Here is a 26,717-nt window from a genome sequence, read left to right as displayed (position 1 = left end):
GAGGGTGAGGGGGGTGCTTTTTTCCCTGTTCTTGTGGACTGTTATGGGCAAAAGAGCCTAATTTCGGGTTCTTGGGGGGAGAGCCACCTTTCTTACGTCCGCTCAGCACATCCTATCACCAGAAGTCATGTATGTGCTTTAGGTACCAAATCACAGAGGAGAGTGTCTTCTAGTTTCCAGTTGCTGGCAAACAAGATGAGAGGACTGTGCAGATGAATCGTTCCCTTACAGTTAAGAGATGGCCAGAGACGCACATAGGCAATGTACCTACTGGCCAAGATCTCACATCTGAATCTTCTGGAGAGAGATGCTCAGGATTGTCCAGGGCAGGCAGAGCAGTGCTAGTTTTAGCTCTGTACAAAGCTCCAGGGCCTCTGGTTAAGTCTACAAAGAAGAAACTTAACTCGGGAACAAAGCAGTAGAAAGATGATTTCTTAAGGTATGGGTTTGTCAATTGTGCCAATGAAAATAAGGATGCAAAGCCTTGTGTGTTAAATGCAAGGAGGTACTGGCAAATGCGAGGAGAATTTTCAGATTTTGGGAGAGAACTGGTGGGTGAAAAATTAATTTTGAGGTTGAGAGCCCAAAGTCAGTTTTGAAGTTAAAGCTGACTCCAAATGAAAAGACTAAGCTGCTGTAAATGACCTATAATACCACATTAAAAACACATTAAAAGTCCGTGAGGCTGTCAGTATTCTGGAGTTGCATCTCCCAAGAGTATCCAGCTGAACCGGCTGAACTCAGCATCTGTTATGCGCATTGCCTTCTCTTCCCGTGAACCTTAATGGAGTGAGATCATGGGAGGGCGGGGGGGAAGGAGGAGATGGGGGGGGGGGGGGAGAAGATGGGGGGGGAGATGGGGGAGGAGGGAGGGGGGAGTGGGAGTGGGGGGAGTGGGAGTGGGGGGAGTGGGAGTGGGGGGAGTGGGAGTGGGGGGAGTGGGAGTGGGGGGAGTGGGAGGGGGGGGGGAGTGGGAGTGGGGGGGGGGAGTGGGAGGGGGGGGGAGTGGGAGGGAGTGGGAGGGGGGAGGGGGAGTGGGGGGGGGAGTGGGAGGGGGAGTGGGAGGGGGGGAGTGGGAGAGGGGGGAGGGGGGGGAGATGGGAGGGGGAGGGGAGGGGGAGAATACTGCCTGAAGCTGACAGAGTGGGTGGATAAAGTGTTTAAGAAGGCATATGGTATACTTGCCTTTATTAGCCATTATGGGATGTTATGATCCCAGACCAGACCTAACAGTGGCTAAGATGTTGAACAGAAACCCCAATATTTTATTTCAAATTTGTAAGACTGTGGAAAGGATACCTCGCTCCAGGAGTGATTGCACAAAGATATAGCAATTTTGTACATTAAAACAGGCTTTCTTATTGACACTATTAAAATATCTTTAACATCACACCAGAAAATAGCTTACAATGGCCCCTTAAACAATGCTACTCAATACAGTGAATACAACTTCCGGTGGCGGCCATGGAGTGAGTGGTTGCATATTTGGTAGCTCCTGCACGTGGTGGTCTTTTAGTGGCCTTTGCCCCGGTTTGTAGTAGGAATATTGGAGGAAAAAGGTGTAGAAGCAGAAGAGAGTGACCCCCTAATTTATGGAGCGGCGGGCCAGAAGTGCCCAGAAAGAAGCAAACCAGTTGTCTGAGGCGGGTGAGGTGCTGGCAATGCATGCAGCGATGGCGGATGGGCAGGGTCCAGCCCTGCCAGCTCAGTGGTCAATAGTGCAGTTGGTGAGCTTCTTGAATGAGAAGTTCATCCAGCAGCGGAAGGAAAGTTTGAAGGGCCTGGGCTGTGGACTCGATCAAGGCGGTGGTTGACCGCGTTGAGACGAGACTGGCAGCCCAGGGGCAGGTGATCCAGAGGTTGCAGGAGCTGGCGGGGGAGCATGAGGAACAGTCCACGTCAATTGGGTTTCGCCCCCACAACCCAAAGATGTGCAGAGCAGGTGGATTGGCCATGCTAAATTGCCCCTTAATTAGGAGAAAAAAATAATTGGGTACTCTAAATTTAAAAAAAAAAAAAGGAATGATGTCTGCTGAGGGACGCGAGGTCGAGATGGTGGGGGCCATTGATGCAGAAAAGGCATTTATTCAGGTGGAATGGAAATATCTGAGGGAGGTCCTGGGAAGGTTTGTGTTCGGGCTGGGATTTGTTGATTGGGTCTGGTTGCTATTGTCATGGAAGTGTCCCTTTAAGAAATGTTTTGTATTATCACATGGCTTTAGTGATGTCATTGTGTGGGTTTTACTTTTGTTTTGAGCTGGGTGAAACACAGGGTCTCGCTCTATGCGGACGATTTGCTCCTTTATATAAAAAAACCCGTGGGGGGGGGGGGGGGGGGGTGGCGGGGATTGCAGGAATTATGGGGTTACTGGGGGAATTTCTCAGGTTATTAATTGAATATGGGCAAGAGCGAGGTTTTTGCGATCCAGGCAAGGGGACAGGAGAAGAGATTGAGGGGGATGCCATTCAAGGTGGTGGAAGCGAATTTTGGGTACCTGGGTATTCAAGTGGCACAGGACTGCGGTCAGCTTAACAAATTAAATTTGGGCAGGTTGATAAGAGCAGATGAAAGGGGACTTCAGAAGATGGAACGTGCTCCCGCTGTCATTAGCGGGGAGGGTACAGACTGCAAATGACAGTCCTCCAGAGATTGCTGTTCATTTTTCAGTGTCTCCCAATCTTCATCCCCAAGGCGTTTTTTAGGAAGATGAATGTGACGATCTCGGGTTTTATTTGGGCCGGGAAAGCCCCGCGGGTGAAGAAGATCCTACTTGAGCTGGGGCGCGGGTTGGGGGGCTTGGCCCTTCCGAACTTTATCAACTATTAGTGGGCGGCTAACGTATCGATGGTTAGGAAGTGGATAATGGGGGAGGGTAGAGGTGGCACCTTGTAAGGGCAGGAGTCTGAAAACTTTGTTGACGGTACCTCTGCCGTTCTCGCCGGCTCTGTACTCCACAAGCCCGGTGGTAGTGGCAGCCCTGAGGGTGTGGGGGCAGTGGAGACAGCACATGGGGCTGGAGGGGGCGTCGGTGTGGTCACTGATCTGTGACGACCACCGGTTCTGTCCGGGGGGGTGGGGGGGGGCTTCAGGAGGTGGCAGCGGGCAGGGAGCGAGAGCTTCAGAGATCTTTTTATTGAGGAGGATTTCCCGAGTTTGGAGGAGCTAGAGGAGGAGTTTGAATTGCCAGGTGGGAATGGGCTCCGGTACTTGCAAGTGCGAGATTTTGTTTGGAGGCAGGTCCCAGGCTTCCCGCGCCTCCCACTAAGGGGGCTACAGGACAAGGTGATGTCAAGAACATGGGTTGGGGAGGGGAAGGTGTCGGAAATATATAAGGAACTGATAGAGTGGGAAGGGGTTCCAATAGGGGAGGTGTTGAGGAAGTGGAAGGAAGAGTTGGGAAGAGAGTTAAAGTCAGGTTATGGGAGGAGGCCCGGAGGAGAGTCAATGCATCCTCGTCGTGTGCCAGGCTTAGCCTGATCCAATTCAAGGTGGTCCACAGGGCTCATATGACTGGCCCAGATGAGCAGGTTTTTTGAGGAGGTGGAGGACCGGTGTGGGCTGTATGGGGGAGGTCCTGCGAATCATGTGCATATGTTCTGGTGTGTCCGAGGTTGACGGGATTTTAACAGGGATTCGCTGATGTCTTGTCTGAGGTCCTGGAAGGGAGGGTGCCTCCAAGTCCAGAGGTGGCAATATTTGGAGTGTCGGAAGATCTGGGAGCCGGGGGGGGGGGGGTGGCGGGGGAAGAGAGAGGTCGACATTTTGGCCTTTGCCTCCCTGGTGGCCCGGAGATGGATTCTATTGGGATGGGGGGATTGTGAGCCTCCAAAGTCGGGGGTTTGGGTCAGCGACATGGCGGAGTTTCTCAGGTTGGAGAAAATCAAATTTGCCTTAAGGGGTTCATTACAGGGGTTTGCTCGGAGGTGGCAGCCGTTCATCGACCTCTTCAAGGATAATTAGGCCATCAGCTTTGGGGGGGGGTTGGGGGGGGGAGGGGAGGCATGGAAGTGACGAATAAGAGTAGGAAACCAATGAAGGGAGAACCGTGAGATGGAGTAGTTGCATGGCCCAGGATAGTTTGGGTTTATGCTTGGGGGGGGGGGGGGGGGCGGAAATGATGATATGGTTGTTATTGTGGGGTTTTGGGTTTGTTGGATCACTTTGTTTAAAACATTTTAAATTATAAATGCCTTGATAAAATATTTTCTAAAAAAGAAAGATACAGTGCATACACTACCCTTAACTGCTATCTTTATTCCCACTCAAATAACAAGGAAAACCCATCTCTGCTTTCAATCCACTGTTAAGATACCATTAGCACCCAGGAATACCTGCTGTACAGAGATGTTCTTGGAGAAAAAAAGATCTTGTGCCGCTGCTGTAAAAAAAAGTTCTGAACCCTGTCAGAACCATGCAGAAACTCTGGTTGTATCTCTTCAGAAGCTGCTTCTTTTCACTTTCTGATCCGATAAGTCTGATCTGCTTGGAAAAAATGCTAATCTGTCTGCAGAATTATGTTTAACTGAACAGAGCACAGCATGGTAGCACAGTGGTTAGCACTGTGGCTTCACAGCGCCAGTGTCCCAGGTTCGATTCCTGGCTTGGGTCACTGTCTGTGCGGAGTCTGCACGTTCTCCCTGTGTCTGCGTTGGGTCTCTCCGGGTGTTCCGGTTTCCTCCCACAAGTCCTGAAAGACGTGCTGTCAGGTAATTTGGACATTCTGAATTCTCCCTCCGAACAGGCGCCGGAGTGTGGAGACTATGGGATTTTCACAGTAACTTCATTGCAGTGTTAATGTAAGCCTACTTATGACAATAATGATTATCATGATAAACTGCTTGACTTCTGTTCACAGCTTCACCCAACTCCCAACCAAACTTTTCTCTACAAAATGCCTGATATCTTATCTCCACCCAGTAACGACATCATCTTACCAAGCTAAAACCTAATTAACTCCAAAGGGAGTGGAGGAGATGAAGGATACCCTTCATCCAAGCAAAACTGCATTAGCACAAGCTTTTTTACAAAGGTTAATTACACCCTGGTACCCAAAACCTTAGTTGTCTTTTGAACTAGGATTTCTTTTAAAGCATGACTGCAGCAGTCAACCACACTGAGGCTTTTAACCCTTACTGCACTAAATACCTATAATGAAATACATCTGAAATTCTTACATTCATCAAGGAAAGTTATGCTGGAACTGTATAAAACGTTGGTTAGGCCACAGGTAGAGTATTGTGTGCAGCTCTGAAATCCACATTGTACGAGGGATGTGATAGCACTGGGGATTTTCCAGGATGTTGTCTGGGCTTGAGAGTTTTAGTTACGAATAGAGTTTGGATAGACTAGGTTTATTTTCCTTGGAGCAGAGAAGACTGAGGGGGGACATGGTTGAAATCTATAAAATTATGACGGACATAGTCAGAGTAGACAGGAAGAAACTGTTTTGCCCTTGGTGGAAGGATCAATGACCAGGGGACATAGATTTACGGTAAGGGGCTGGAGGTTCAGAGGGAATGTGCGGATAAACCTTTTCACCCAGAGGTTGGTGGGAGTCTGGAACGCAGTGACTGAAAGGTTAGAGGCAGAGACCCTAATAATATTTTAGAAGTATTTAGTGTGCATTTGCAATGGCAAGACCTACAAGGCTATAATTCCTGGAAATGGGATTAGAATGGTTAAGTGGTTGTTTTTGACCTGCACAGGTGCGCTGGGCTGAAGAGCCTTTTCTGGGCTGTAGACTTCTATGACTTTGCATACCTTGTCTGGGATTATCTGATGCTACTGTTAAAGATGGGGGTAGTGATCAAATCCTGAGCTCAAGAATTATTTTGAAAAGCACTGCAAAGGGAAAACAGTTAAACCTTAATTCCCTCCTTGGTGTATTGTTGAGAATTTGAGTAAGTTAATTGGTTTCAATACTTGTTTGTGCTGATGATATTTGACAACATGCACCTAACGACTGAGAACTTTCATGTTTCACAATTTCAGTTGCTACAATATTTAACTGAATGACTATTAGTTTTTCATTGCCCAAACCTAAAAATTCTTGTTGCAAGATCTTCGTTCTATTGCCATCTAGTGGGAGTTCCTTTCACTGCCATTAATGCATATGGGATTGCTTTGTTACACATTGTGGTACCTTGAATCAACGTAAAAATTGTTCTATTCTGCTTGTTTTGCGACAGTCTTCTGACAAATTATTTTGCGGAGCCAAGTTAACCACAAACAGGAAACTCAGCAGCAGTTGACGTGCCAACCGGGACCTTTTCTGTTATATTGGGCTAAGTTCCAGATGCAAGAACGGACGAGTTTCCTCTTGTGAATTGAAGATTGAATGCAACAAGCCTGTGCTTTTTGGCTTTCCTCAAAATCTGCCTTTTCCAAACAATTAAAGCATTGTTTGTCAAACTTCTTTTCCTGGGACCCACTTTTCCCAACTGGCAGACCTTCAGGACCCACGCCGACCGACCTTCGGGACTCCTCTTATTCCAAATGCTTCATGCATTAAGATGCAGAGCCTTTTAGGCGTGCCCTTCATCCATTTTTAATCCTCTGAACGTTTCTTTGTACTGTGACCCTATTTGCCTCTCTCCCTTGATTATGATGTTTACCATTTTTGCATTTTACTGTTCTTATTCTTCTTATTTTCTTTTTTCATTTTTTATTACTGTCCTTGTTTTTCTTAGCCATGTCCCTCTGCTTACGTTCCCAACCCTTGCCATTCTAGTGGGATGGTGGAAATATTGAACTCCCTCAAACAACTGTTAAAACTGTGGGTTAACAGCAAATATCCAAACTGGAATTGATAGCTTTTGTTTAGTAAATATTTTAAGGATTCTAAAACAAAGTTGAGTAGATGGGAATAAAATACAGACCAGTCATGATCTCATTAAATGGCAGAACCGACATGAGGAAGAATAATTTATTTCTGTATCTACATTCCAATCTTCCTTATCTTGGACTGAACAGGTTTTCAAATTCTCACTGTCTGTACATGTTGCCTGTTAAAGTTAATTCCATTATCCCCTCTTCATAAAGAAGAACCAAGTCTGAGATAAAAGCAAATTACTGTGGATGCTGGAATCTGAATCTGTTTTTCGAGTCCAGGTGACTCCTCTGCACTCGAAATGTTAGCTCTTTTCTCTCCCTACTGATGCTGCCAGACCTGCTGAGATTTTCCAGCATTTTCTTTTTGGACTAAGTCTGAGAGCAGAAATGAGGTGTCATTGTTTTGCTGAGACCATTATTCTTTCACGAATGACAATCTCTGGTCCTGAACTAGAAGCTAAACAAATTTGGCATATCTGCATCGACTCCCACAAACGTCTACAGATGTGCGATAGAGAGCATCCTATCCGGCTGCATCACAGCCTGGTATGGCAACTGCTCAGTCCAAGATCACAAGAAACTGCAGACTGTGTTGAACTCAGCCCAACGCATCACACAAACTTGCCACCCCCACATTGATTCTATAGACATCTCCCGCTGCCTCAGGAAGGCAGACAGCATTATCCGAGACTCTTCCCACCCAGGCATTGCCTCTTCCAGACCCTGCCATCAGGCAGAAGGTATAGAAGTCTGAAAACTCGCACATCCAGACATAGGAACAGCTTCTTCCCCACAGCTACAAGACTTCTCAACGGCTCCCCCTCGGACTGATCTGTTTCCTGTAAGAACACTATTCACGAAGCCCTATGCTGCTCTTGCTCATGTGTTTGCTTTGTTTGGCCCCTTGTTCCGCACTGTAACAATCACTGTTTGTCGATGTACCATTTGTCAATGTTCTCTCTTGATTATTCTTTTGTCTACTATGTATGTACTGTGTACGTTCCCTCGGCCGCAGAAAAATACTTTTCACTGTACTTCGGTACATGTTACAATAAATCAAATCAAAATCGAATTCCACATACAACTCAGCTCCCAGTGAATGCTGAGAATTTTTTTGTTTCTTTAATTTAGAGTATCTAATTCTTTTTTTCCCAGTTAAGGGGCAATTTAGCGTGGCCAATTTACCTACCCTCCACGTCTTATGGGTTGTGGGGGTGAGACCCACGCAGACATTGGGAGAGTAAATGCTGAAAATAATTAACATGTCCTATCCAAACTGCAATTTCCAGACAAATTTCAACTAGTGCTCGGGGTGATAATCCCACTGTTCATGTGTCTTCAGCACAGCGCCATGGGACCACTTATAACAGAATGAGAGATGGACTGGTGACTGGGCTCCAACCCAAAAACCTGGTGGCTGCAGTTAAAATTCTTGCTTGACCATGAGGAAAACTAGGGAGGTACTTGCAAAACAAATCCTTTAATTAAAACTTTACTTTAAGTTCTACGACAGGAAACGAGAACAACCTAGAAATCCGGTGCTGAGACCGTTAGCTCCGTGACCCTTCTGACACCAGCCCATGACACATCCGTGGGTCGCAACCCACACTTTGAGAATCCCTGGGTTAAAGTAAATTGCTCAGTTAAATGTACTGAAATTGGAAGGAGCCCAATGAAGTAGTTCATTGAAGCAGCTCATTGAAGCATTTTCGCTGCAGTGTGGCAGCATGCAGGATCTTTTCCAGGATTTCCTATTGTCAGCTGACCTTCAAAGAAATGTGCAGTGCACATGGGTGCTCTTGCTGGCCTTGTGATACTGCTATAAGCTGGTGGCCCCGCTTGTGTCAGCAAGGGAATCATGCTTGTGAAAAGTAGAAACATTCATTTTACTTGCAATTTGTTAACGAGAAAGCTTCATCTTGCAGATTTACGTATTTATACCTTTTACTGTTGCCTTAAAGGTAAAGTCACCATAATCCCAGATGGCCGTAGGCTGCTTTCCGCTTTGAGGGGGAGAGCTGACTGGTGGTGCTTTAACCTGAGGATCACCACACCTCAGGTGAGGGGCAAGGTTGAGAAGGTGGACCTTCATGAATAACCTCAGTGGGTACAGGAATTGAACCTGCACTGCTGGCCTCGCCCTGCATCACGAACCAGCTGTCTAGCCAACTGAGCTAATGGTCACCGTTACTAAAACTAGCTTTCAATTCCAGATTTATTTATTGAATTTAAATTCCACTAGCTGTTGCAATGGGATTTGAACCCAGAGCAGTAACCTCTGGACTGCTGATATTATCACTGTACCATTGTCATCTCCCCCTATGTCAGTGGATTTTAAGATGTGCAATTTTATGTATACTCTTTAATATCTTTAGCCTTTGTTGTTGAAAATGTCAGTTGTTTAATTTTATATTACACATTTAATACTATGGTAAGATATTGTGTGATATCGTGCTTCTGTTTTTAGTCTCATCCTTCTGAACGGCACTAACTTTGAATGTACTTTTTGGTTTTTCCCCACAGATGACACTCCAGAACTCTCCTATTAACTATATTACCTCAATTCAGATGTTCAATCGCACTTACACACTCTATTCACACAGGTTAGTAGAATTTCCCTTTCTAATTCTACTGGACAATGTCATGATTATACAAACAAAAACTGTGTATATAACAAACTTTAAATCTAAGCAGTTAGAAAAACAAACCTGGTTAACTTTTGAAATCACGTTTAAATTATGCAAAATTTCAGGTGGAGTTTATACGTCTTAATTTGTTCTCCCCTAGCATTGAAGTCACTTTAGAGATCAAATGTGAATATATCCTTCATGAAACCAATGTCAGCACAGATCAAAGACATGTTTTATTGGGTTGTGGGTGTCCCCAAAACCAGGTGAACGCTCAAATCCTGCTGTGAGTTCATGCCTACTATTTCAGTCCTGATGAGGGCCCTGTTGAAAACATTTCTACATCAGAAATTGTTCTGTCAGAGATTCGCTGACCAGTCAGCATACTTGTTTGAACATCGGAACCTATTTGTCATCAATGACGTTAACCTTTTTTTCTTCCCTCTGCAAGATGTTGTTACATGTGGACACCCAGGTATTTCATACATGCCTACAGTCCTCATTTTGCATTTTTCTCAATTTGTGCCAGTTGCAAAGGTATTTTTTCAGCACCAAACCTATCAAGGTCCTTTGTTCACAATTGCTGCTTAAAGCAATTGCCTCAATAGGTGCTGGATTCTCCAGGCAACACCTCAAAAGCCAGCCTACCGAATTCAAAACATCATGGAGAACAGATTGTTGGACTTTGACCATAGAAGCTAACCTTAAGTCACAACTTTGGATGTTACAAAAGTGCCACCAATTAGATTAAGGAGTGGAGAATATTGAATGAGGTGGTGTCTACTGAATCTTGTATTTTCAAAGTTGATTCATAAGATTCAGATTTTTCTTTTTGAGCATTGGTTTATAATTCCTGGCCCAGCTTCTGCTTTAACACAGGTGGAATCCTTTTGACAAAGAGATGCCAGTAAAGACTCTAGATGCTTTTGAGATTTTTCACCCCGTAGATAATGTTGTAACATTGAGTGTTAAGATTTGCATAGTAATTTTGAAAATTGTTTCTTGAGAAATGAACATCGCGAACAAGGCCAGCATTTGTTGCACATTCCTAGTCACCATTGGGAAGGCAATGGTGGCTGGTTACATTCCTAAACGCTGCAGTCCTTGTTTTGAAGGTACAGCTGCTGTGCTGTTGGGTAGACAGGTCTGGGATTTTAACCCAGCAATGACAAAGACCGTGTGGCAATGACATGTGCCGGTTGTCAATCAAGTGGACAATTTTGTCAATATGCTCATTTTAATTTTGGCTCCAAGCCTAAAATATTGAATATGTAGAATTATCTAATAATTACACAGACAATTTTGTGAAATAAATTTCACAGAATCCCGATCATGTTTCTTTCTCTGCTGAATTAACCACTTAATCAGTAAGATCGCAATTCTTTTTTCATACAATAGTTTTGATACATATTTTTAAAATAATTCTTAAAACGCAACACTTTTTTGCTATAACATAAATCTTCAACTTTAAAAAAAGAAACAAAACTCAAGTCTCTACTGTACTGTGGGTGGCACGGTAGCACAGTGGTTAGCACTGTTGCTTAACAGAGCCAGGGACCCAGGTTCGATTCCCAGCTTGGGTCACTGTCTGTGCGGAGTCTGCACGTTCTCCCCGTGTCTGCGTGGGTTTCCTCCGGGTGTTCCGGTTTTCTCCCACAGGTCCCGAAATAAGTGCTTGTTCGGTGAATTGGGCATTCTGAATTCTTCCTCAGTTCCCACAGTGGGGGGCATAATGGGGTTGCTTAAGCGATTTGGGGATTTTTCAGGATATAAATTGAATTTGGAGAAGAGCGAGTGCTTTTTGGTCTCCCCTCCAGGGATGGGAGCTGGATTGGGGGGGATTGCCATTTTGTGTGGCGACTACCCATTTCAGGTATCTAGGGGTGCAGGTGGCTCGGGATTGAGCCCGGCTCGGTAAATTGAATTTTACAAGCCTGGCAGGCAGTGTCAAGGCAGATTTGATGAGGTGTGATAGTCTCCCCCTATCATTGGCAGGCAGGGTGCAGGCAATAAAGATGAATATTTTGCCGCAGTTTTTGTTGTTCCTGGTGTTTACTGGTGGTCTTGCCAAAAGCATTTTTTATGGGGGTGGAACGGTTGTTTTGTTTTTGTTGTTTGTCTGGGCAGGCAAGGTAGTGAGCATTCGGAAGACAATGCTTCAGAGAGGGCAACAGGCAAGGAGTTTGGCTCTGCCAGACCTGCTGTATTATTATTGGGCAGCGAACGCTGAGAACATGCAGGGCTGGGGTAGGGAGTCGGAGGCAATGTGGGTGATGATGGGGCAGGCTCTTGTCGGGGTTGCGGGCGCTGGCAAAGGCACCACTTCCAATTGTCCTGGGGAAATATTTGGGTAGTCTGGTAGTGGTGGCCACGGTGGTGAAGATATGGAGGCACTTTCGGCAACATTTTAAGTTAGGGGCAGGGTCGAGGCTGATGAAGATCCGAGAGAGTCATGTGTTTGAGCCGTCGAGATTGGATGCTAGGTTTCTGGGATGGGCGGAGCGGATGGTGGTGGAAATTAAAGATTTATTCTTGGAAGGGCAGTTTGCAAGTTGGAGGAGTTGACAAAGAAGTTTGGAATTCCGCGAGGAGTGCCTATGCAGGTGTGGGATTTTGCAAGGAAGGTTTTCCTACATTTTTGGTGAACTGCCCTCATTGTTGGAGGGGTGCTGTCAGGGGATTGGGGGGGGGGGGTCATCTCAGGGCGTACATGATGAGGTCAAGGATGAGCCTGTTGTTTGAGGAGGTGGAGGGACTCTTGCGAGTGGTGTGGGAGGGGCCTGGCCCACCATATACATGTGTTCTGGTCCTGCCTGATGTTAGAGAAGTTTTAGGGTTCTTCCTTCAGCACCATGTCAGCGATCTTGCACTTAGAGCCTGGAGTCCTGGGGGCCATATTTGGGGTGTCGGAGCTGGGGACGGGGGCGAATGTTTTAACCTTCGCCTCGCTGATTGCTTACAGGTGGGTCCTTTTGGGGTGGAGGTCAGCATCTCTGCCCTGTGCCTCAGTGTGGCTGGGTCCTAATGGAGTTCCTGTATCTCGAAACAATGAAGTTCACCTTGAGGGGGGTGGCGATTGAGGTCTACTTATTCTTCACTTTATAGAGTTGGTTACTGCCAGCTGTTATGGAGGTGGTTTCGGGAGAGGGTTGGAATGGTGAGGTCCCCATTTGAGTTATATGAGGGTTGGTTATATATGGGCTTTTGAGTTATATGAGGGTTGGTTGGTAGGGAGGGTTCTTTTTGTTGGGGTTATTTTGTTTCATGTATAAATGTAAAAAACAAATAAAAATATATATTTTTAAAATTCATTTCTTGGCTTAATAGCTTATTTTCCTACTATTATTTTTAAATAGTTTAGTTTTCAATTAATACAACTGCACACACTTTCGGTGGAATGTCAGTTTCAATGCACAGTCCAAATTCACATGATTGTCATCTGCTTTAAATGTATAGAATTCATCCAAGCTTCATGATTTAGGTACCTGCCATATAACTCATTAGAATCTGTTGGAATGTAATAACTGATTTTTATTTTGGTTACCAATTCAGTCTCCTACATTTCACTAATATTGCTTTCAATTTTTAGTTACCTAGGATTCGGTTTGATGTCAGCAAGACTGGAAATTTTAGGGGGAACTGAAGGTAGACCATGTAAGTTAGCAGACTGGCCATTATTTTTTCTACTTCGAGGTGCACACCCTGTCACCTGCTTAAGAGTGCGACTACTTAAGCTTATTATACTCCTTTAGTGGGAATGCTGGAAGCTGCAAAGCTAAGTAATACTCCCTCTGATGCAGTCATCTTCTCTTCTTTCTTCCCCTTCCTCAACACGATTGAACAATGCATGAAATTTGCACATTTATCAGACTCATGGGGACCTCACCATCTTTAAGTCATGCCATTTCAACTTGGACTATATCTCTAATCCGTTGTCATTGCTGGGCCAAAGTTATAGAATTCTGCATCTAGCAGCACTGACGGAGTATCTTCAGCACTTAGACTGTGTTTCAAGAAGGTGACTGTGTTTCAAGAAGGTGACTCACCTTCTCTGGAGTGTTGAGAAATGGGCAGCAGATGCTGGTCTTGCCGGCGATGCTCACATTCTGAGAATGAATTGTTTTCAAAGCTGCTTGTAAATCACATTTGTAATCCATGTACGAAGCTTGTTAATATACATATAATATTGCTATACCTGCCCCAAAGTGTAAATGGACAATTTGGCAACAGTGGGGCCAGCTGTACTGGCAGAACCTCTTTAATGATAGGATTCTGTATTATAAAGTAGCAGTAACAAGGACAATAGGTTGTATCATTTGTATTGGAGGTGGACATGAGCCAGAAACAACAGTGGCAAGAATAGAAAATGCTGGAAATACTCAGCAAGTCAGGCAGTATCTGTGGAGGAAGAAACAGAGTCAAATTTCAGGTTGATGATCTTTCATCAGAACTGGGAAATGTAAGGGGAGGCACAGTGGTGCAGTGGTTAGCACTGGTGCTTCACAGCACCATGGACCCGGGTTCGATCCTGGCCCCGGGTCACTGTCCGTGTGGAGTTTGCACATTCTCCCCGTGTCTGCGTGGGTCTCACCCACACAACCCAAAGATGTGCAGGGTAGGTGAATTGGCCACAATAAATTGCCCCTTTATTGGAAATAAAGAATTGGGTATTCTAAATTTATTTTTTAAAAAGTAAGGGATATAATTGGATTTGTGCAAGGGGTGAAGCGAGACATCTGCGGACGCAGCATGGGTTCATGAAAGGCAGGTCGTATTTGACTAATTTAGTGGAATTCTTTGAGGATATTATGAGCATGGCCAACGGGGATCCGATGGAGGCAGTGTATCTGGATTTCCAGAAGGCATTCGACAAAGTGCCGCACAAAAGGCTGCTGCATAAGATAACGGTGCATGGCATTACGGGCAATGTATTTGCATGGATAGAATATTGGTTAACTGACAGAAAGCAAAGAGTGGGAATAAATGGGTGTTTTTCTGGTTGGCGATCAGTGGTTTGTGGTGTGCCTCAAGGATAAGTGTTGCGTCTGCAATTGTTTACAATTTACACAGATGATCTGAAGTTGGGGACCAAGTGTAATGTGTCAAAGTTCGTAGATGACACTAAGATGAGTGGTGGAGCCAAGTGTGCAGAGGACACAAAGTATGCAGAGGGCAGCACGGTAGCATAGTGATTAGCACAATTGCTTCACAGCTCCAGGGTCCCAGGTTTGATTCCCGGCTTGGGTCACTGTCTGTGCGGAGTCTGCACATTCTCCCCGTGTATGCGTGGGTTTCCTCCGGGTGCTCCGGTTTCCTCCCACAGTCCAAAGATGTGCAGGTTAGGTGGATTGGTCGTGCTAAATTGCCCTTCGTGTCCTAAATTGCCTTTAGTGTTGGGTGGGGTTATGGGGATAGGGTGGAGGTGTGCGGTTGGGTAAGGTGCTGTTTCTAAGAGCCGGTGCAGACTCGATGGGCCGAATGGCCTCCTCCTGCACTGTAAATTCTATTTTTTTTTTTAAATAGATAGTTTAAGTGAGTGGGCAAGGATTTGGCAGATGGAGTACAATGTTGGTAAATGTGAGGTCATCCATTTTGGTAGGAATAACAGCAAAATGAACTATTATTTAAATGATACAAAATTGCAGCATGGTGCTGTGCAGAGAGACCTGGGTGTCCTTGTGCATGAATTGCAAAAAGTTGGTTTGCAGGTGCAGCAGATAATTAAGAAAGCAAATGGAATGTTGTCCTTCATCGCTGGAGGGATGGAGTTTAAAGGCAGGGAGGTTATGTTGCAACTGTATATGGTGCTGGCGAGGCTACACCTGAAGTACTGTGTACAGTTTTGGTCTCCTTACTTGAGAAAGGATGTACTGGCACTGGAGGGTGGGCAGAAGCGATTCACCAGGTTGATTCCGGAGTTGAGAGGATTATCTTATGAGGAGAGACTAAGTAGACTGGGATTATATTCATTGGAATTTAGAAGAATGAGGGGGGGTCTTATAGAAACATATAAAATTATGAAGGGAATAGATAAGATAGAAGCTGGGAGGTTGTTTCCACTGACGGGTGAAACTAGAACTAGGGGGCATAGCCTCAAAATAAGGGGGAGCAGATTTAGGACTGAGTTGAGGAACATCTTCACCCAAAGGGTCGTGAATCTCTGGAATTGTCTGCCCAGTGAAGCATTTGAGGCTACCTCATTAAATGTTTTTACAGCAAAGATAGATAGATTTTTGAACAGAAAAGGAATAAATGGTTCCGGTGAGCGGGCAGAGAAGTGGAGCGGATAAAGATCATCCATGATCACGGCACCGAGGTCCCAGGTTTGATCCCGGCTCTGGGTCACTGTCCGTGTGGAGTTTGCACATTCTCCCCGTGTTTGTGTGGGTTTCGCCCCCACAACTCAAAGATGTGCAGGCTAATTTAGCATTGGCCATGCTAAATTGCCCCTTAATTGGAAAAAATGAATTGGGTACGCTAAATTTTTTTTAATTTTTTTTTTTAAAAGATCATCCATGACATTGAATGGTGGAGCAGGCTAGAGGGGCCAGATGGATTACTCTTGGGTATGAATGAGACAAGGACAAAGGAAGATCTGTGAAAGGATGGAAGACAGAAGAGATCGAATGACAGAAGAGTTAATCTTCCAGGGCCAAGTGGAATGGTGAAGGGGGTAACAAAGAAGCATTAGATGGGCCTAGAGAAGTTGTGCTGCTGCCTGTAAGCAAAAATAAGAAAAAAACAAAGCATGCAAAGAAAGGAAACAGATGAAGAGTCAGATTTTCAATCTAAAATTGTTGAACTCAACATTGAGTTTGGACGGCTGTAAATTGCTTGATTGAAAGATGGGATGCTGTTCCTCGCCCTTACATTCAGCTTCAATAGGTTAGTGCAGCAGACCAAGGACAGATGTACTAGCAAGTGAGCAAGGTGGAGAATTAAAATGATCAGCATCTACCTTACCTCCTGCCCAAGATCCAGAAACAGGACTGCCCTGGTAGCCCTACCATTTCAGCCTGTTCCTGCCCAACTGAACTGTTTTCTTCAAGAATTGACTCAATTTTATCTCCCCTTTTCAAGGCTCTCCCTAACTACATTTGTGACTCTTTTGATATCCTCCATCACTTTAAAGTTTTCAATTTCCTGGCCCTAACCATCGTCTCTACATCATGGATGTCCAATCTCTCCACACCTCCACCAGGACTTATCTAAGGGCACTCCACTTCTTCCTTGAACAGAGGTCCGACTAATTTACATTGACCACCACCCTCCTCTGCTGTACTTGTTATCTGAACAATTTCTCCTTTAACTCCTCTAACTTCAAATAAAAAGCTGTTGCTATGGGTAGCCATATGGGTCCTAGCCGTGCCTGTCTTTTTATGGGATATGTGGAACATTCCTTGTTCCAGTCCTAATCAGTCACTCGCCATCCTGACTTGGAAATACGTCACCATTCCGACACTGTCTCGGGGTCAGATTTCTGGAACTCCCTATCAGCCATGCAAGTGTGCCGACACAAGGGATGGCAACGGTTCAAGGAAGCAGCTCGCCACCACCTTCTCAAGGACCACTATAGATGGGCAATAATTGCTGGCCTAGCCAACGATGCCAACAACAGCTTCTTCCCCGCTGTTACCAAACTCCTAAACGACCCTCTTATGGATTGACCTTGTTAACACTATACCCCTGTTTGCTTCACCCGATGCCGGTGTTATGTAGTTACATTGTGTACCTGTGTTGCCCTACTATGTATTTTCTTTTATTTCCTTTTCTTTTCATGTACTTAATGATCTGTTGAGCTGCCTGCAGAAAAATACTATTCACTGTACCTTGCTACACGTGACAAAAACAAAATCAAAATCCAACATTGCTAATCAACAAAAGAAATCCAGATTTATTAACAGAAGTTAAATTCAACCAGTTGCATTGGTGGGATTTGAACCCCGTGTCTCCGGAGCATTAGCCACTGGATTACTAGTCCACTGACATTACCACTATGCCACAGTTTCCCCTCCCTGTGTCAGTGCAATTTGATTTATACCTTTTAATATCTTTTAATATTCGATGCCCTGTCATTTTGATTCTCCGCCTAGCTGTCATGCTGAGATCTCTATCCTTGGGCTGCAAAGCTCAAAATAAGCTTGAGGAACAGCGCCTTTTTTTTTGATTAGGCAATTAACGTTCTTTCTTGCCCCATCACCATTCCCTTTGACTCTGTAAGGCTGATGTCATTCAGTTTCTCCTATCCTCCACTCTATCTCAGAACTTCCGTTCATATTGTTCTTCCTTGTTCATGTCAAGGAACAACTTCCTTGTTCCATCTACCCCTTGCTCAAATACTATTACATCTCTGAAAGGTCATCAACCTGAAATATTAACTCTTTCTCTCTCCACAGCTGCTGCATGGCCTGCTGAATATTTCCACCATTCTGGTTGTATTTCAGATTTCCAACATCTGCAATATTTTGTTTTTTGAGTAGCAAGGATAGGTTGTGCATGAAATTAAGACGAGGGCTTTAAAAGGTTGGCAACATCATTTGGCAACATCATATGCTTGTAGGTCAGTCCACCCTTCTGAATATAATATGTTCAAGTTACCTGTTCCCTGTTAATTTTTCCACCTTAGCCCACAACTTGGAACAGCTCATGGAAGGGACATTCTTTTAAAACTGGCAAAAGACAGTGCTGATTGGAGCATTAACCTTTTTGTGTTGTAATCTTGCTTGTCTACATAAGTTTGCATGGGAATTAGAATAATGTTCTGTAAAAGCATAGAAAGCTGTGGATTGTTGTATTATTTTTTAACCATCCTGACTCGTCTTAATGGACAGATTGAATAAAATTAAGTCTAGAGAAATTAATTCTATTTTCTAGATCACTTTAGCAATTATTTTAATTCTAAAATGTTCTGAGCAAAAAGGGAAGTTCAATTCTAACCAGCATTCTGACTTTGTAATTATACTGTCCTTTTATTGTTCACTTACAGTTGAGAAAGGACAAGAGCTGGTAAGTCCTTGCTTATCACCAGACTATAAAGCAGAATGGAAGCATGCTGAAATTGTTTACAGCATTAAAGGACAGAAAGCAGGTAACAGCCTATTTAAATGACATCCGCTTTTAACTTGTCAATCTCCTGACACAGTGGTAAATCACTCGAATAATGCACAGCATTTTACAGCACAAAGACCATTTGGCTCATTGTGCCTGGGCCAGCTCATTTTTAGAACTATCAAATTTGTGCCACTTGTTAATTACAATAATTGTAACATGTTGATGAAGAATGTATCTGAAGCTAGTCTGTATCGTAATACAGGCCTATATCCAAGACAGCAAAGTAAAGTCACAGACTCTCCCGGTTCCTCCCATATACCCAGAGCAAACTGGTTCATATAGTCTTGCAATGATTCCCTAATCCTTCCCCAAATGCGCTCAATTTCCAACTTAACGCATGTATTCTATTGCAGCATAATTTCAACATTAACACCTCTCCCCTGAGCTTTCCCCAAATAATGAAGCAAGGTGGGTAAATTGCTCTAAGAAATAGGCCAGCCGAGATCTAATTGAATGGCTGAGCTGGCTCGAGGTACCAAATGTCTTACTCCTGTTCCTACATACTTGTGAATGCATCAAGAGATGGTTTAATATGTCTCAGTTGCACCTTCATTAATTAGTGATTTTTTTTTTCATCACACTATTATCTCTATCTCACATTTGCAGCTCAGCTCACTCCATTGGGCCAAACACTTGTGCTCATAATTGTTGTGGTGTAGTTGATTGGTAGGTGCACAGAAGAAAGGTGTATTGATGTTTTTTATCTCTCCATAAATGTTGATGCTGCTCTGCAGTTCACCTGATAGTTGTGCCTGGATTGATTGTGCTTAGCCAGTAAAGCAAATGTCCTTTATTATTGTGAATAGAATACCAATCACATCCTTCTGTTTGGGCACCTAGACTTGCGCTGAGTGTTCAATAATAGCTGAACCTTCAGCACAAACATCCCTTAAAATGTGAATTAGACTGGCCAACAGAGAGAGTAAAGTGCTCCTGATCTGAATTTTACATATTTTTTCATCCATCATGCAATTTGGGGCATAATGACCATTCTGCAGCCAAATTTCAGATTTTCCTGATCACTTTTCTAAGGAAAATAAACATGGTTTATTATTTTATCATGCTCCAATTAATTATGTGGTTAAGTGGCTTCTCCATGTTGAAGCATTTGATTTTCATTTTCTGCTGCACCAAATGAAACTGTGTAACTGGAGGTATTCTTTAATTCCTAGTTTTGTGTGAAAATCTGAAGCTGATAAAAATCTGAGCTATTTTTTTTATTCCCCTGTCTGTCTATGTTCTAGGAGAACCTCTCTATGATTCTTGTTATGCAAGGATAGAAAAAATACTCCATAAAAAAGTGCATAAGCCTGAAGAAGTGGGGAACTTATCATTTTATGCATTCTCCTACTACTATGACAGAGCGGTTGATGTTGGACTTATTGGTAAGTGTTTGGGACTAATTGAAGTTTAGTTGTCTTGATGGTCTAGCGTGAGTGAAGTCAGCAGTGAGATCGCAATGCAGATAAGAAGGTTTTAATGCTGAATTAAACGATCTGGATCAGAGATATTAAACTCCACCCTGCCACCCCCTCCCACTGCCACTCCCATGATGGGTGGAGGAGAATAAAGATATAAAATCTGAACATTGATTGCAGAAAATAATGATTGTGGTCCATCCAGCCTGACCTACATTATTGTGGTATTGTATCACATTATATACCCTTCACGAGCCCAAGCCAGTTGGGGGGGCAAATTGGAGTGGGGTAAGTAAGAATAGGGAGTTGAATACATGGCTCAAGTTATAGTAAGGAGAGAATGGGTTTTGATTCATGGGGCACTGGCATCTGTACTGGGGAAAGTGGGAACTGTACCATTGGGACAGTCTTCATCTGAGCCATGCTGAGGGCCAGTGTTCAGGCGAATCGTATACTCTGGGCAGTAGGGAGGGCTTTAAACTAAATAGTGGGTGGAAGGTGTGGTAGATTAAAGGGAAAGGGCAGGACAATAAAACAAGGTAGCTCTAGAGTAAGATAACAAGGGTAATGATCAGAAATAGACAGGGTGTACAAATCTGGGTTAGCAAATAAGGCCAGAGTTGGAAATAATAGTAAAAAGGTAGAACTAAAGGCTCTGTAGCTGAATTCGTGTAGCATTTGGAACAAAACTTCTCTAATAGAAATAAATATTACAGAGATGTAGCTGCAAGGTGACCAAGGCTCGGACGTTTGGCGTGTTTTGGAAGGACAGAAAGCCAGGAAAAGGTGGTGGATTGGCTCTGTAATGTCATCGGTATGATGTGGTTCTAACGATCAAGATATAGGCCGGGATTTACACCCCCCTTGCCACAGGTGTAAATGACAAGGGGGCTCAAAATCTCGAGTGAGGCCAAAATCAAGATTTGCATCAGCAGCACCTTGCAACATGATCATCCCCACCTCCCGCCAGTGATGCAATGGAGTTGCCACCATGCAATAAAAGAAACCTCATTTAAAGACATTACCATATCATTAGCGGGCTTCCCCACTTATCGTCCTCCCACATTCGGATCTCCCCCCTTGCTGACATGACATCACTTTAGCAATGTTTATAACAGGTCTGGAGTATTGTGAACATGGCGAAGAGAACCCACTGGGGGTGCACAGATAGGTAGAACACCCAGGGGTTAGAGGGACAGGCCCAGACAATACTCTGGCACTACCCTGTGGCAAAAGGGAAGTGACTGTGTACTGCCAGGAGGCAGTGCTGGTAAGGAGGTGGCATGCATCTTTGTTTTTATTTTGCATTCTGTTAGATCGGGGTATCCTTTAAAAAAGACGGCATGATCGTTTAAAAAAAAAAAATTTTTATTGAAGTATTTGTAAAATTTTATAACAAAACAGAAAAAGAACAGTAAACATCAAACATTAACATGGTGAAAAAAGTAGACATTTCCCCGACCGGCTCTATCTTCACAGGCCACATGAAATAACATAAAACAACCCTCTCCTCCTCCCCCCCCCCCAAACCCCTCGGAAAGCCGCTATAGCCGGCATTTTAAATTTTTCCAAGAAAGTCGACGAACGACTGCCACCTCCAGGAGAACCCTAGCATTGATCCTCTTAAGGCAAACTTTATTTTCTCGAGGCTGAGAAACCCAGCCATGTCATTGACCCAGGTCTCTACACTCGGGGGTTTCGAGTCCTTCCACAGTAAAAGGATCCGTCTCCGGGCTACCAGGGAGGCAAAGGCCAGAACGTCGGCCTCTTTCACTCCCTGAACTCCTGGGTCTTCTGACACTCCAAAGATCGCCACCTCTGGACTCGTCACCACACGCGTACCTAGCACCGTGGAAATTGCCTTGGCAAACCCCTGCCAGAACCCTTCAAGCTTCGGGCATGCCCAAAACATATGGACATGGTTTGCTCGGCTTTCTGCACACCTCGCACATCTGTCTTCTACCCTGAAAAACTTGCTCATCCTCGCCGCCGTCATGTGTGCCCGGTGGACCACCTTAAACTGGATTAAACTGAGCTGAGCACATGAGGAGGAATTGACCCTACTTAGGGCTCTAACTCTCCTCCTAACTCCTCCTCCCATTTGCCCTTAAATTCCTCCACTGGGGTTTCCTCCGCTTCCAGCAGTTCCTGGTAGATGTCCAACACCTTCCCGTCCCCCACCCAGGTACCGGAAACTACTCTATCCTGCATCCCCCGTGACGGCACATGCGTGAAGGCCACCACCTGTTTTCTCAGGAAGGCCTGCACTTGTAAGTATCTAAAGCCGTTCCCTGGCGGCAGTTTAAATTTGTCCTCCAGCGCCTGCAGGCTGGGAAAGCCCCCATCTATAAACAGGTCACCCATCCTTTTGATACCTGCCCTCTGCCAGCTCTGGAACCCACCGTCCATCGTGCCCGGTAGAAACCTGTGGTTATTACATATCGGGGTCCAGACCGACGCGCCTTCCACCCTCATGTGTCTCCTCCACTGCCCCCAGATCTTCAGTGCCGCCACCACCACCATCGGACTTGTGGAGTAACGGGCCGGCGAGAATGGCAGAGGTGCCATTACCAGCGCTCCCAAACTGGTGCCTTTACATGACCCGCCTCCAACTGCTCCCATGCCAACCCCTCCCCCACTACCCACGTCTTAATCATGGCTATATTGGCCGTCCAGTAGTAGTTGCAAAAGTTCGGCAAAGCCAGCCCACCCTCCCCCCGACTGCTTTCCAGCAGCTCTCTCTTTACTCGCGGGGTCTTATTCGCCCACACAAATCCCGAGATGATCTTATTCACCCGCTTGAAAAAGGCCTTGGGGATGAAGATGGGGAGGCACTGAAATACAAATAGAAATCTGGGGAGGACCGTCATTTTCACAGTCTGTACCCTCCCCGCCAGTGACAGTGGGGAGCATGCCCCATCTTTTTAAAAAATATATATATTTATTAAAGTTTTTTAACACAATTTTTCTCCCTTACAAACAATAACCCCCCCCCCCCTCGTAACAAAAAAAAACGAGAAATCGCGCAGAGCAAGATATATACATGGCAAAATGATATATTTACACAGCTTTGTACACTGGCCCTCACCCGTACGTGCCAGTTTCCCCAACCCTTCATGTTATCTCTTGCTCATCCACCCTCCCAGGCAGTCCCCCCTCCCCCCCCCCCCCCCCTCCCAGGACGTCCCCTCCACTCCCCCCCCCCCCCCCCCCTCCCAAAGGTTGCTGCTGCTGACCGACCTTCCTCTAACGCTCCGCGAGATAGTCCAGGAACGGTTGCCACCGCCTGTAGAACCCCTGCGCAGACCCTCTCAAGGCGAACGTAATCCTCTCCAACTTTATGAACCCAGCCATATCATTTATCCAGGCCTCCAGGCTGGGGGGCTTCGCCTCCTTCCACATTAGCAAGATCCTTCGCCGGGCTACTAGGGACGCAAAGGCCAGAATGCCAGCCTCTTTCGCCTCCTGCACTCCCGGTTCGTCCACTACTCCAAATATTGCTAGCCCCCAGCTTGGCTTGACCCGGACTTTAACCACCTGAGATATTGCTCCCGCCACTCCTCTCCAGAACCCCTCCAGTGCCGGGCATGACCAAAACATATGGACATGGTTTGCCGGGCTCCCTGAGCACCTTCCACATCTGTCCTTTACCCCAAAGAACCTACTCAACCTCGCCCCCGTCAAGTACGTTCTGTGGACCACCTTAAATTGTATCAGGCTGAACCTGGCACACGAGGAGGAGGAATTAACCCTACCTAGGGCATCAGCCCACAGACCTTCCTCGATCTCCTCCCCCAGCTCCTCCTCCCATTTACCCTTCAACTCTTCTACCAGCGCTTCCCCCTCTTCTTTCAACTCCTGGTTTATTTCCGACACCTTGCCCTCCCCGACCCATACACCCGAGATCACCCTGTCTTGAACTTCTTGTGCCGGGAGCAACGGGAATTCCCTCACCTGTCGCCTCACAAAAGTCCTCACCTGCATATATCTAAAGGCATTTCCCGGGAGTAACTCGAACTTCTCCTCCAGTGCCCCTAGGCTCGCAAACGTCCCGTCGATGAACAGGTCCCCCATTCTTCCAATCCCCGCCCGATGCCAGCTCTGGAACCCCCCGTCCATCTTCCCCGGGACAAACCGGTGGTTACCCCTGATCGGGGACCACACCGATGCTCCCATTGCACCCCGGTGCCGTCCCCGCTGGCCCCAGATCCTTAGCGTTGCCACCACCACCGGGCTCGTGGTATACTTTGTCGGCGAGAGCGGCAGCGGTGCCGTCACCAACGCCCCCAGGCTCGTTCCTTTATAGGACGCCATCTCCATCCTCTTCCATGCCGCCCCCTCTCCCTCCATAACCCACTTGCAGATCATCACCACATTTGCTGCCCAGTAGTAGCTCCCCAGGTTTGGCAGCGCCAACCCTCCTCGGTCCCTACTGTGTTCCAGGAACCCTCTCCTTACTCTCGGGGTCTTATTCGCCCACACATACCCCATAATACTCCTGCCTACTCTCTTAAAAAAGGCCTCAGTGATCACGATGGGAAGGCACTGAAACACAAACAGAAACCTCGGAAGGACCATTTTGACCGACTGCACTCTGCCCGCCAGCGAGAGCGGTAACATGTCCCATCTTTTGAAATCCTCCTCCATTTGCTCCACCAACCTTGTCCGTTTAAGTTTATGTAGGGTCCCCCAACTCCTGGCTATCTGGATCCCCAGATACCGAAAGCTCCCCTCCGCCCTCCTCAGCGGTAGGTCCCCTATCCCTCTTTCTTGGTCCCCCGCCTGTAATACAAAGAGCTCACTCTTCCCTACATTGAGCTTATAGCCCGAAAACTCCCCAAACTCCCTTAGAGTCTGCATGACCTCCACCATCCCCTCCATTGGATCCGCCACGTACAGCAACAGGTCATCCGCATATAGCGACACCCGATGCTCTTCTCCCCCTCGGACCACCCCCCTCCATTTATTAGAATCCCTCAATGACATGGCCAATGGTTCGATCGCCAATGCGAACAACAGGGGGCACCCCTGCCTCGTCCCTCGGTACAGTTGAAAGTACTCCGACCTCCGCCGGTTTGTCACTACACTCGCCATCGGGGCTCTGTAAAGGAGCTTAACCCAATTGATAAACCCTACCCCGAACCCAAACATACGCAGCACCTCCCAGAGGTACTCCCACTCTACTCGGTCAAAGGCCTTCTCCGCGTCCATAGCTGCCACTATCTCCGCCTCTCCCTCCTCCGATGGCATCATTATCACGTTTAAGAGCCGCCGCACATTGGTGTTTAGTTGCCTGCCCTTTACAAATCCCGTCTGGTCCTCGTGGATTACCCCCGGTACACAGTCCTCGATCCTCGTGGCCAGCACTTTTGCCAGCAACTTTGCATCCACATTGAGGAGCGAGATCGGCCTGTACGATCCACATTGCAGTGGGTCCTTGTCCCGCTTTAGGATCAAAGAAATTGTCGCTTCCGACAATGTCGAGGGCAGGGTCCCCTCCTCTCTTGCCTCGTTAAAGGTCCTCACTAGTAACGGGGCCAACAGGTCTGCGTACTTCCTGTAGAACTCCACCGGGAATACGTCCGGTCCCGGGGCCTTCCCCGCCTGCATGCTCCCCAAACCCTTGCTCAGCTCCTCCAACCCAATTGGTGCCCCCAAACCAGCCATCTCTTGCTCCTCCACCCTCGGGAATCTCAGCTGATCTAGGAATCGTCTCATCCCCTCTTCCCCCGCTGGGGGCTGGGATCTGTACAGCTCTTCATAAAAGGCCTTGAATACCTTGTTTATTTTCGTCGCACTCCGAACCGTGGCTCCCCTTCCATCTTTGACTCCCCCTATTTCCCTCGCTGCCATCCTCTTAAGGAGCTGGTGTGCCAGCATCCGACTAGCCTTTTCCCCACACTCGTAGGTCGCCCCCTGCTCTTTCCTCCACTGTGCCTCCGCCTTCCCTGTGATCAACAGGTCAAACTCCGTCTGGAGCCGTCGTCTTTCCCCAAGTAATCTTTCCTCCGGGGCCTCTGCGTATCTCCGGTCCACTCTCAAAATCTCCTCCACTAACCTCTCCCTTTCCATACCCTCTATCTTCTCCCTATGAGCCCAAATGGAAATTAGCTCTCCCCTGATCACCGCCTTCAACGCCTCCCGTACCACCCCCACCTGCACCTCCCCCTTGTCGTTGGCCTCCAAGTACCTTTCGATACACCCCCTCACCTTCCCACACACCACCTCGTCCGCCAACAGTCCCACATCCAGCCACCACAACGGGCGTTGGTCCCTCTCCTCTCCCAGCTCCAGTTCCACCCAGTGTGGGGCATGGTCCGAAACGGCTATAGCCGAATACTCCGTCCCCTCCACCCTCGGGATGAGCGCCCTACCCAGAACAAAGAAATCTATCCGGGAGTAGGCTTTGTGTACATGGGAGAAGAAAGAAAATTCCCTGGCCTGCGGCCTTGCAAACCGCCATGGGTCCACTCCCCCCATTTGATCCATAAACCCCCTAAGTACCTTGGCCGCCGCCGGCCTCTTTCCAGTCCTTGATTTGGAGCGGTCCTGTGCTGGATCCAACACTGTATTGAAGTCCCCTCCCATTATCAGGCCTCCAATCTCCAGGTCCAGAATGCGCCCCAACATGCGTTTCATGAATCCTGCATCATCCCAGTTCGGGGCGTATACGTTTACCAACACCACCCATGTCCCTTGCAGCCTACTGCTCACCATTACATATTGCCC

The 26,717-nt window shown here is 46.4% G+C and overlaps 1 protein-coding gene across 1 annotated transcript in view; it reads left to right on the top strand.

Annotated features, from left to right (window-relative positions):
• The window catches only part of entpd6 (ectonucleoside triphosphate diphosphohydrolase 6), a 78,091-nt gene that overhangs the window by 32,783 nt on the left and 18,591 nt on the right, over nt 1-26,717 (top strand). The window contains exons 7-10 of the mRNA XM_072503526.1: nt 9,356-9,435; nt 13,049-13,113; nt 18,446-18,547; nt 19,815-19,955. Coding sequence (XP_072359627.1) covers nt 9,356-9,435; nt 13,049-13,113; nt 18,446-18,547; nt 19,815-19,955 — 388 coding nt within the window. The remainder of the gene's footprint in view (nt 1-9,355; nt 9,436-13,048; nt 13,114-18,445; nt 18,548-19,814; nt 19,956-26,717) is intronic.

The sequence above is a fragment of the Scyliorhinus torazame genome, chromosome 1 (assembly GCF_047496885.1).
Source record: "Scyliorhinus torazame isolate Kashiwa2021f chromosome 1, sScyTor2.1, whole genome shotgun sequence".
Classification (NCBI taxonomy): Eukaryota; Metazoa; Chordata; class Chondrichthyes; order Carcharhiniformes; family Scyliorhinidae; genus Scyliorhinus; species Scyliorhinus torazame.
The sequence above is the reverse complement of the archived record's forward strand: the minus strand, read 5'-3'. Positions and strand labels throughout refer to the sequence as shown.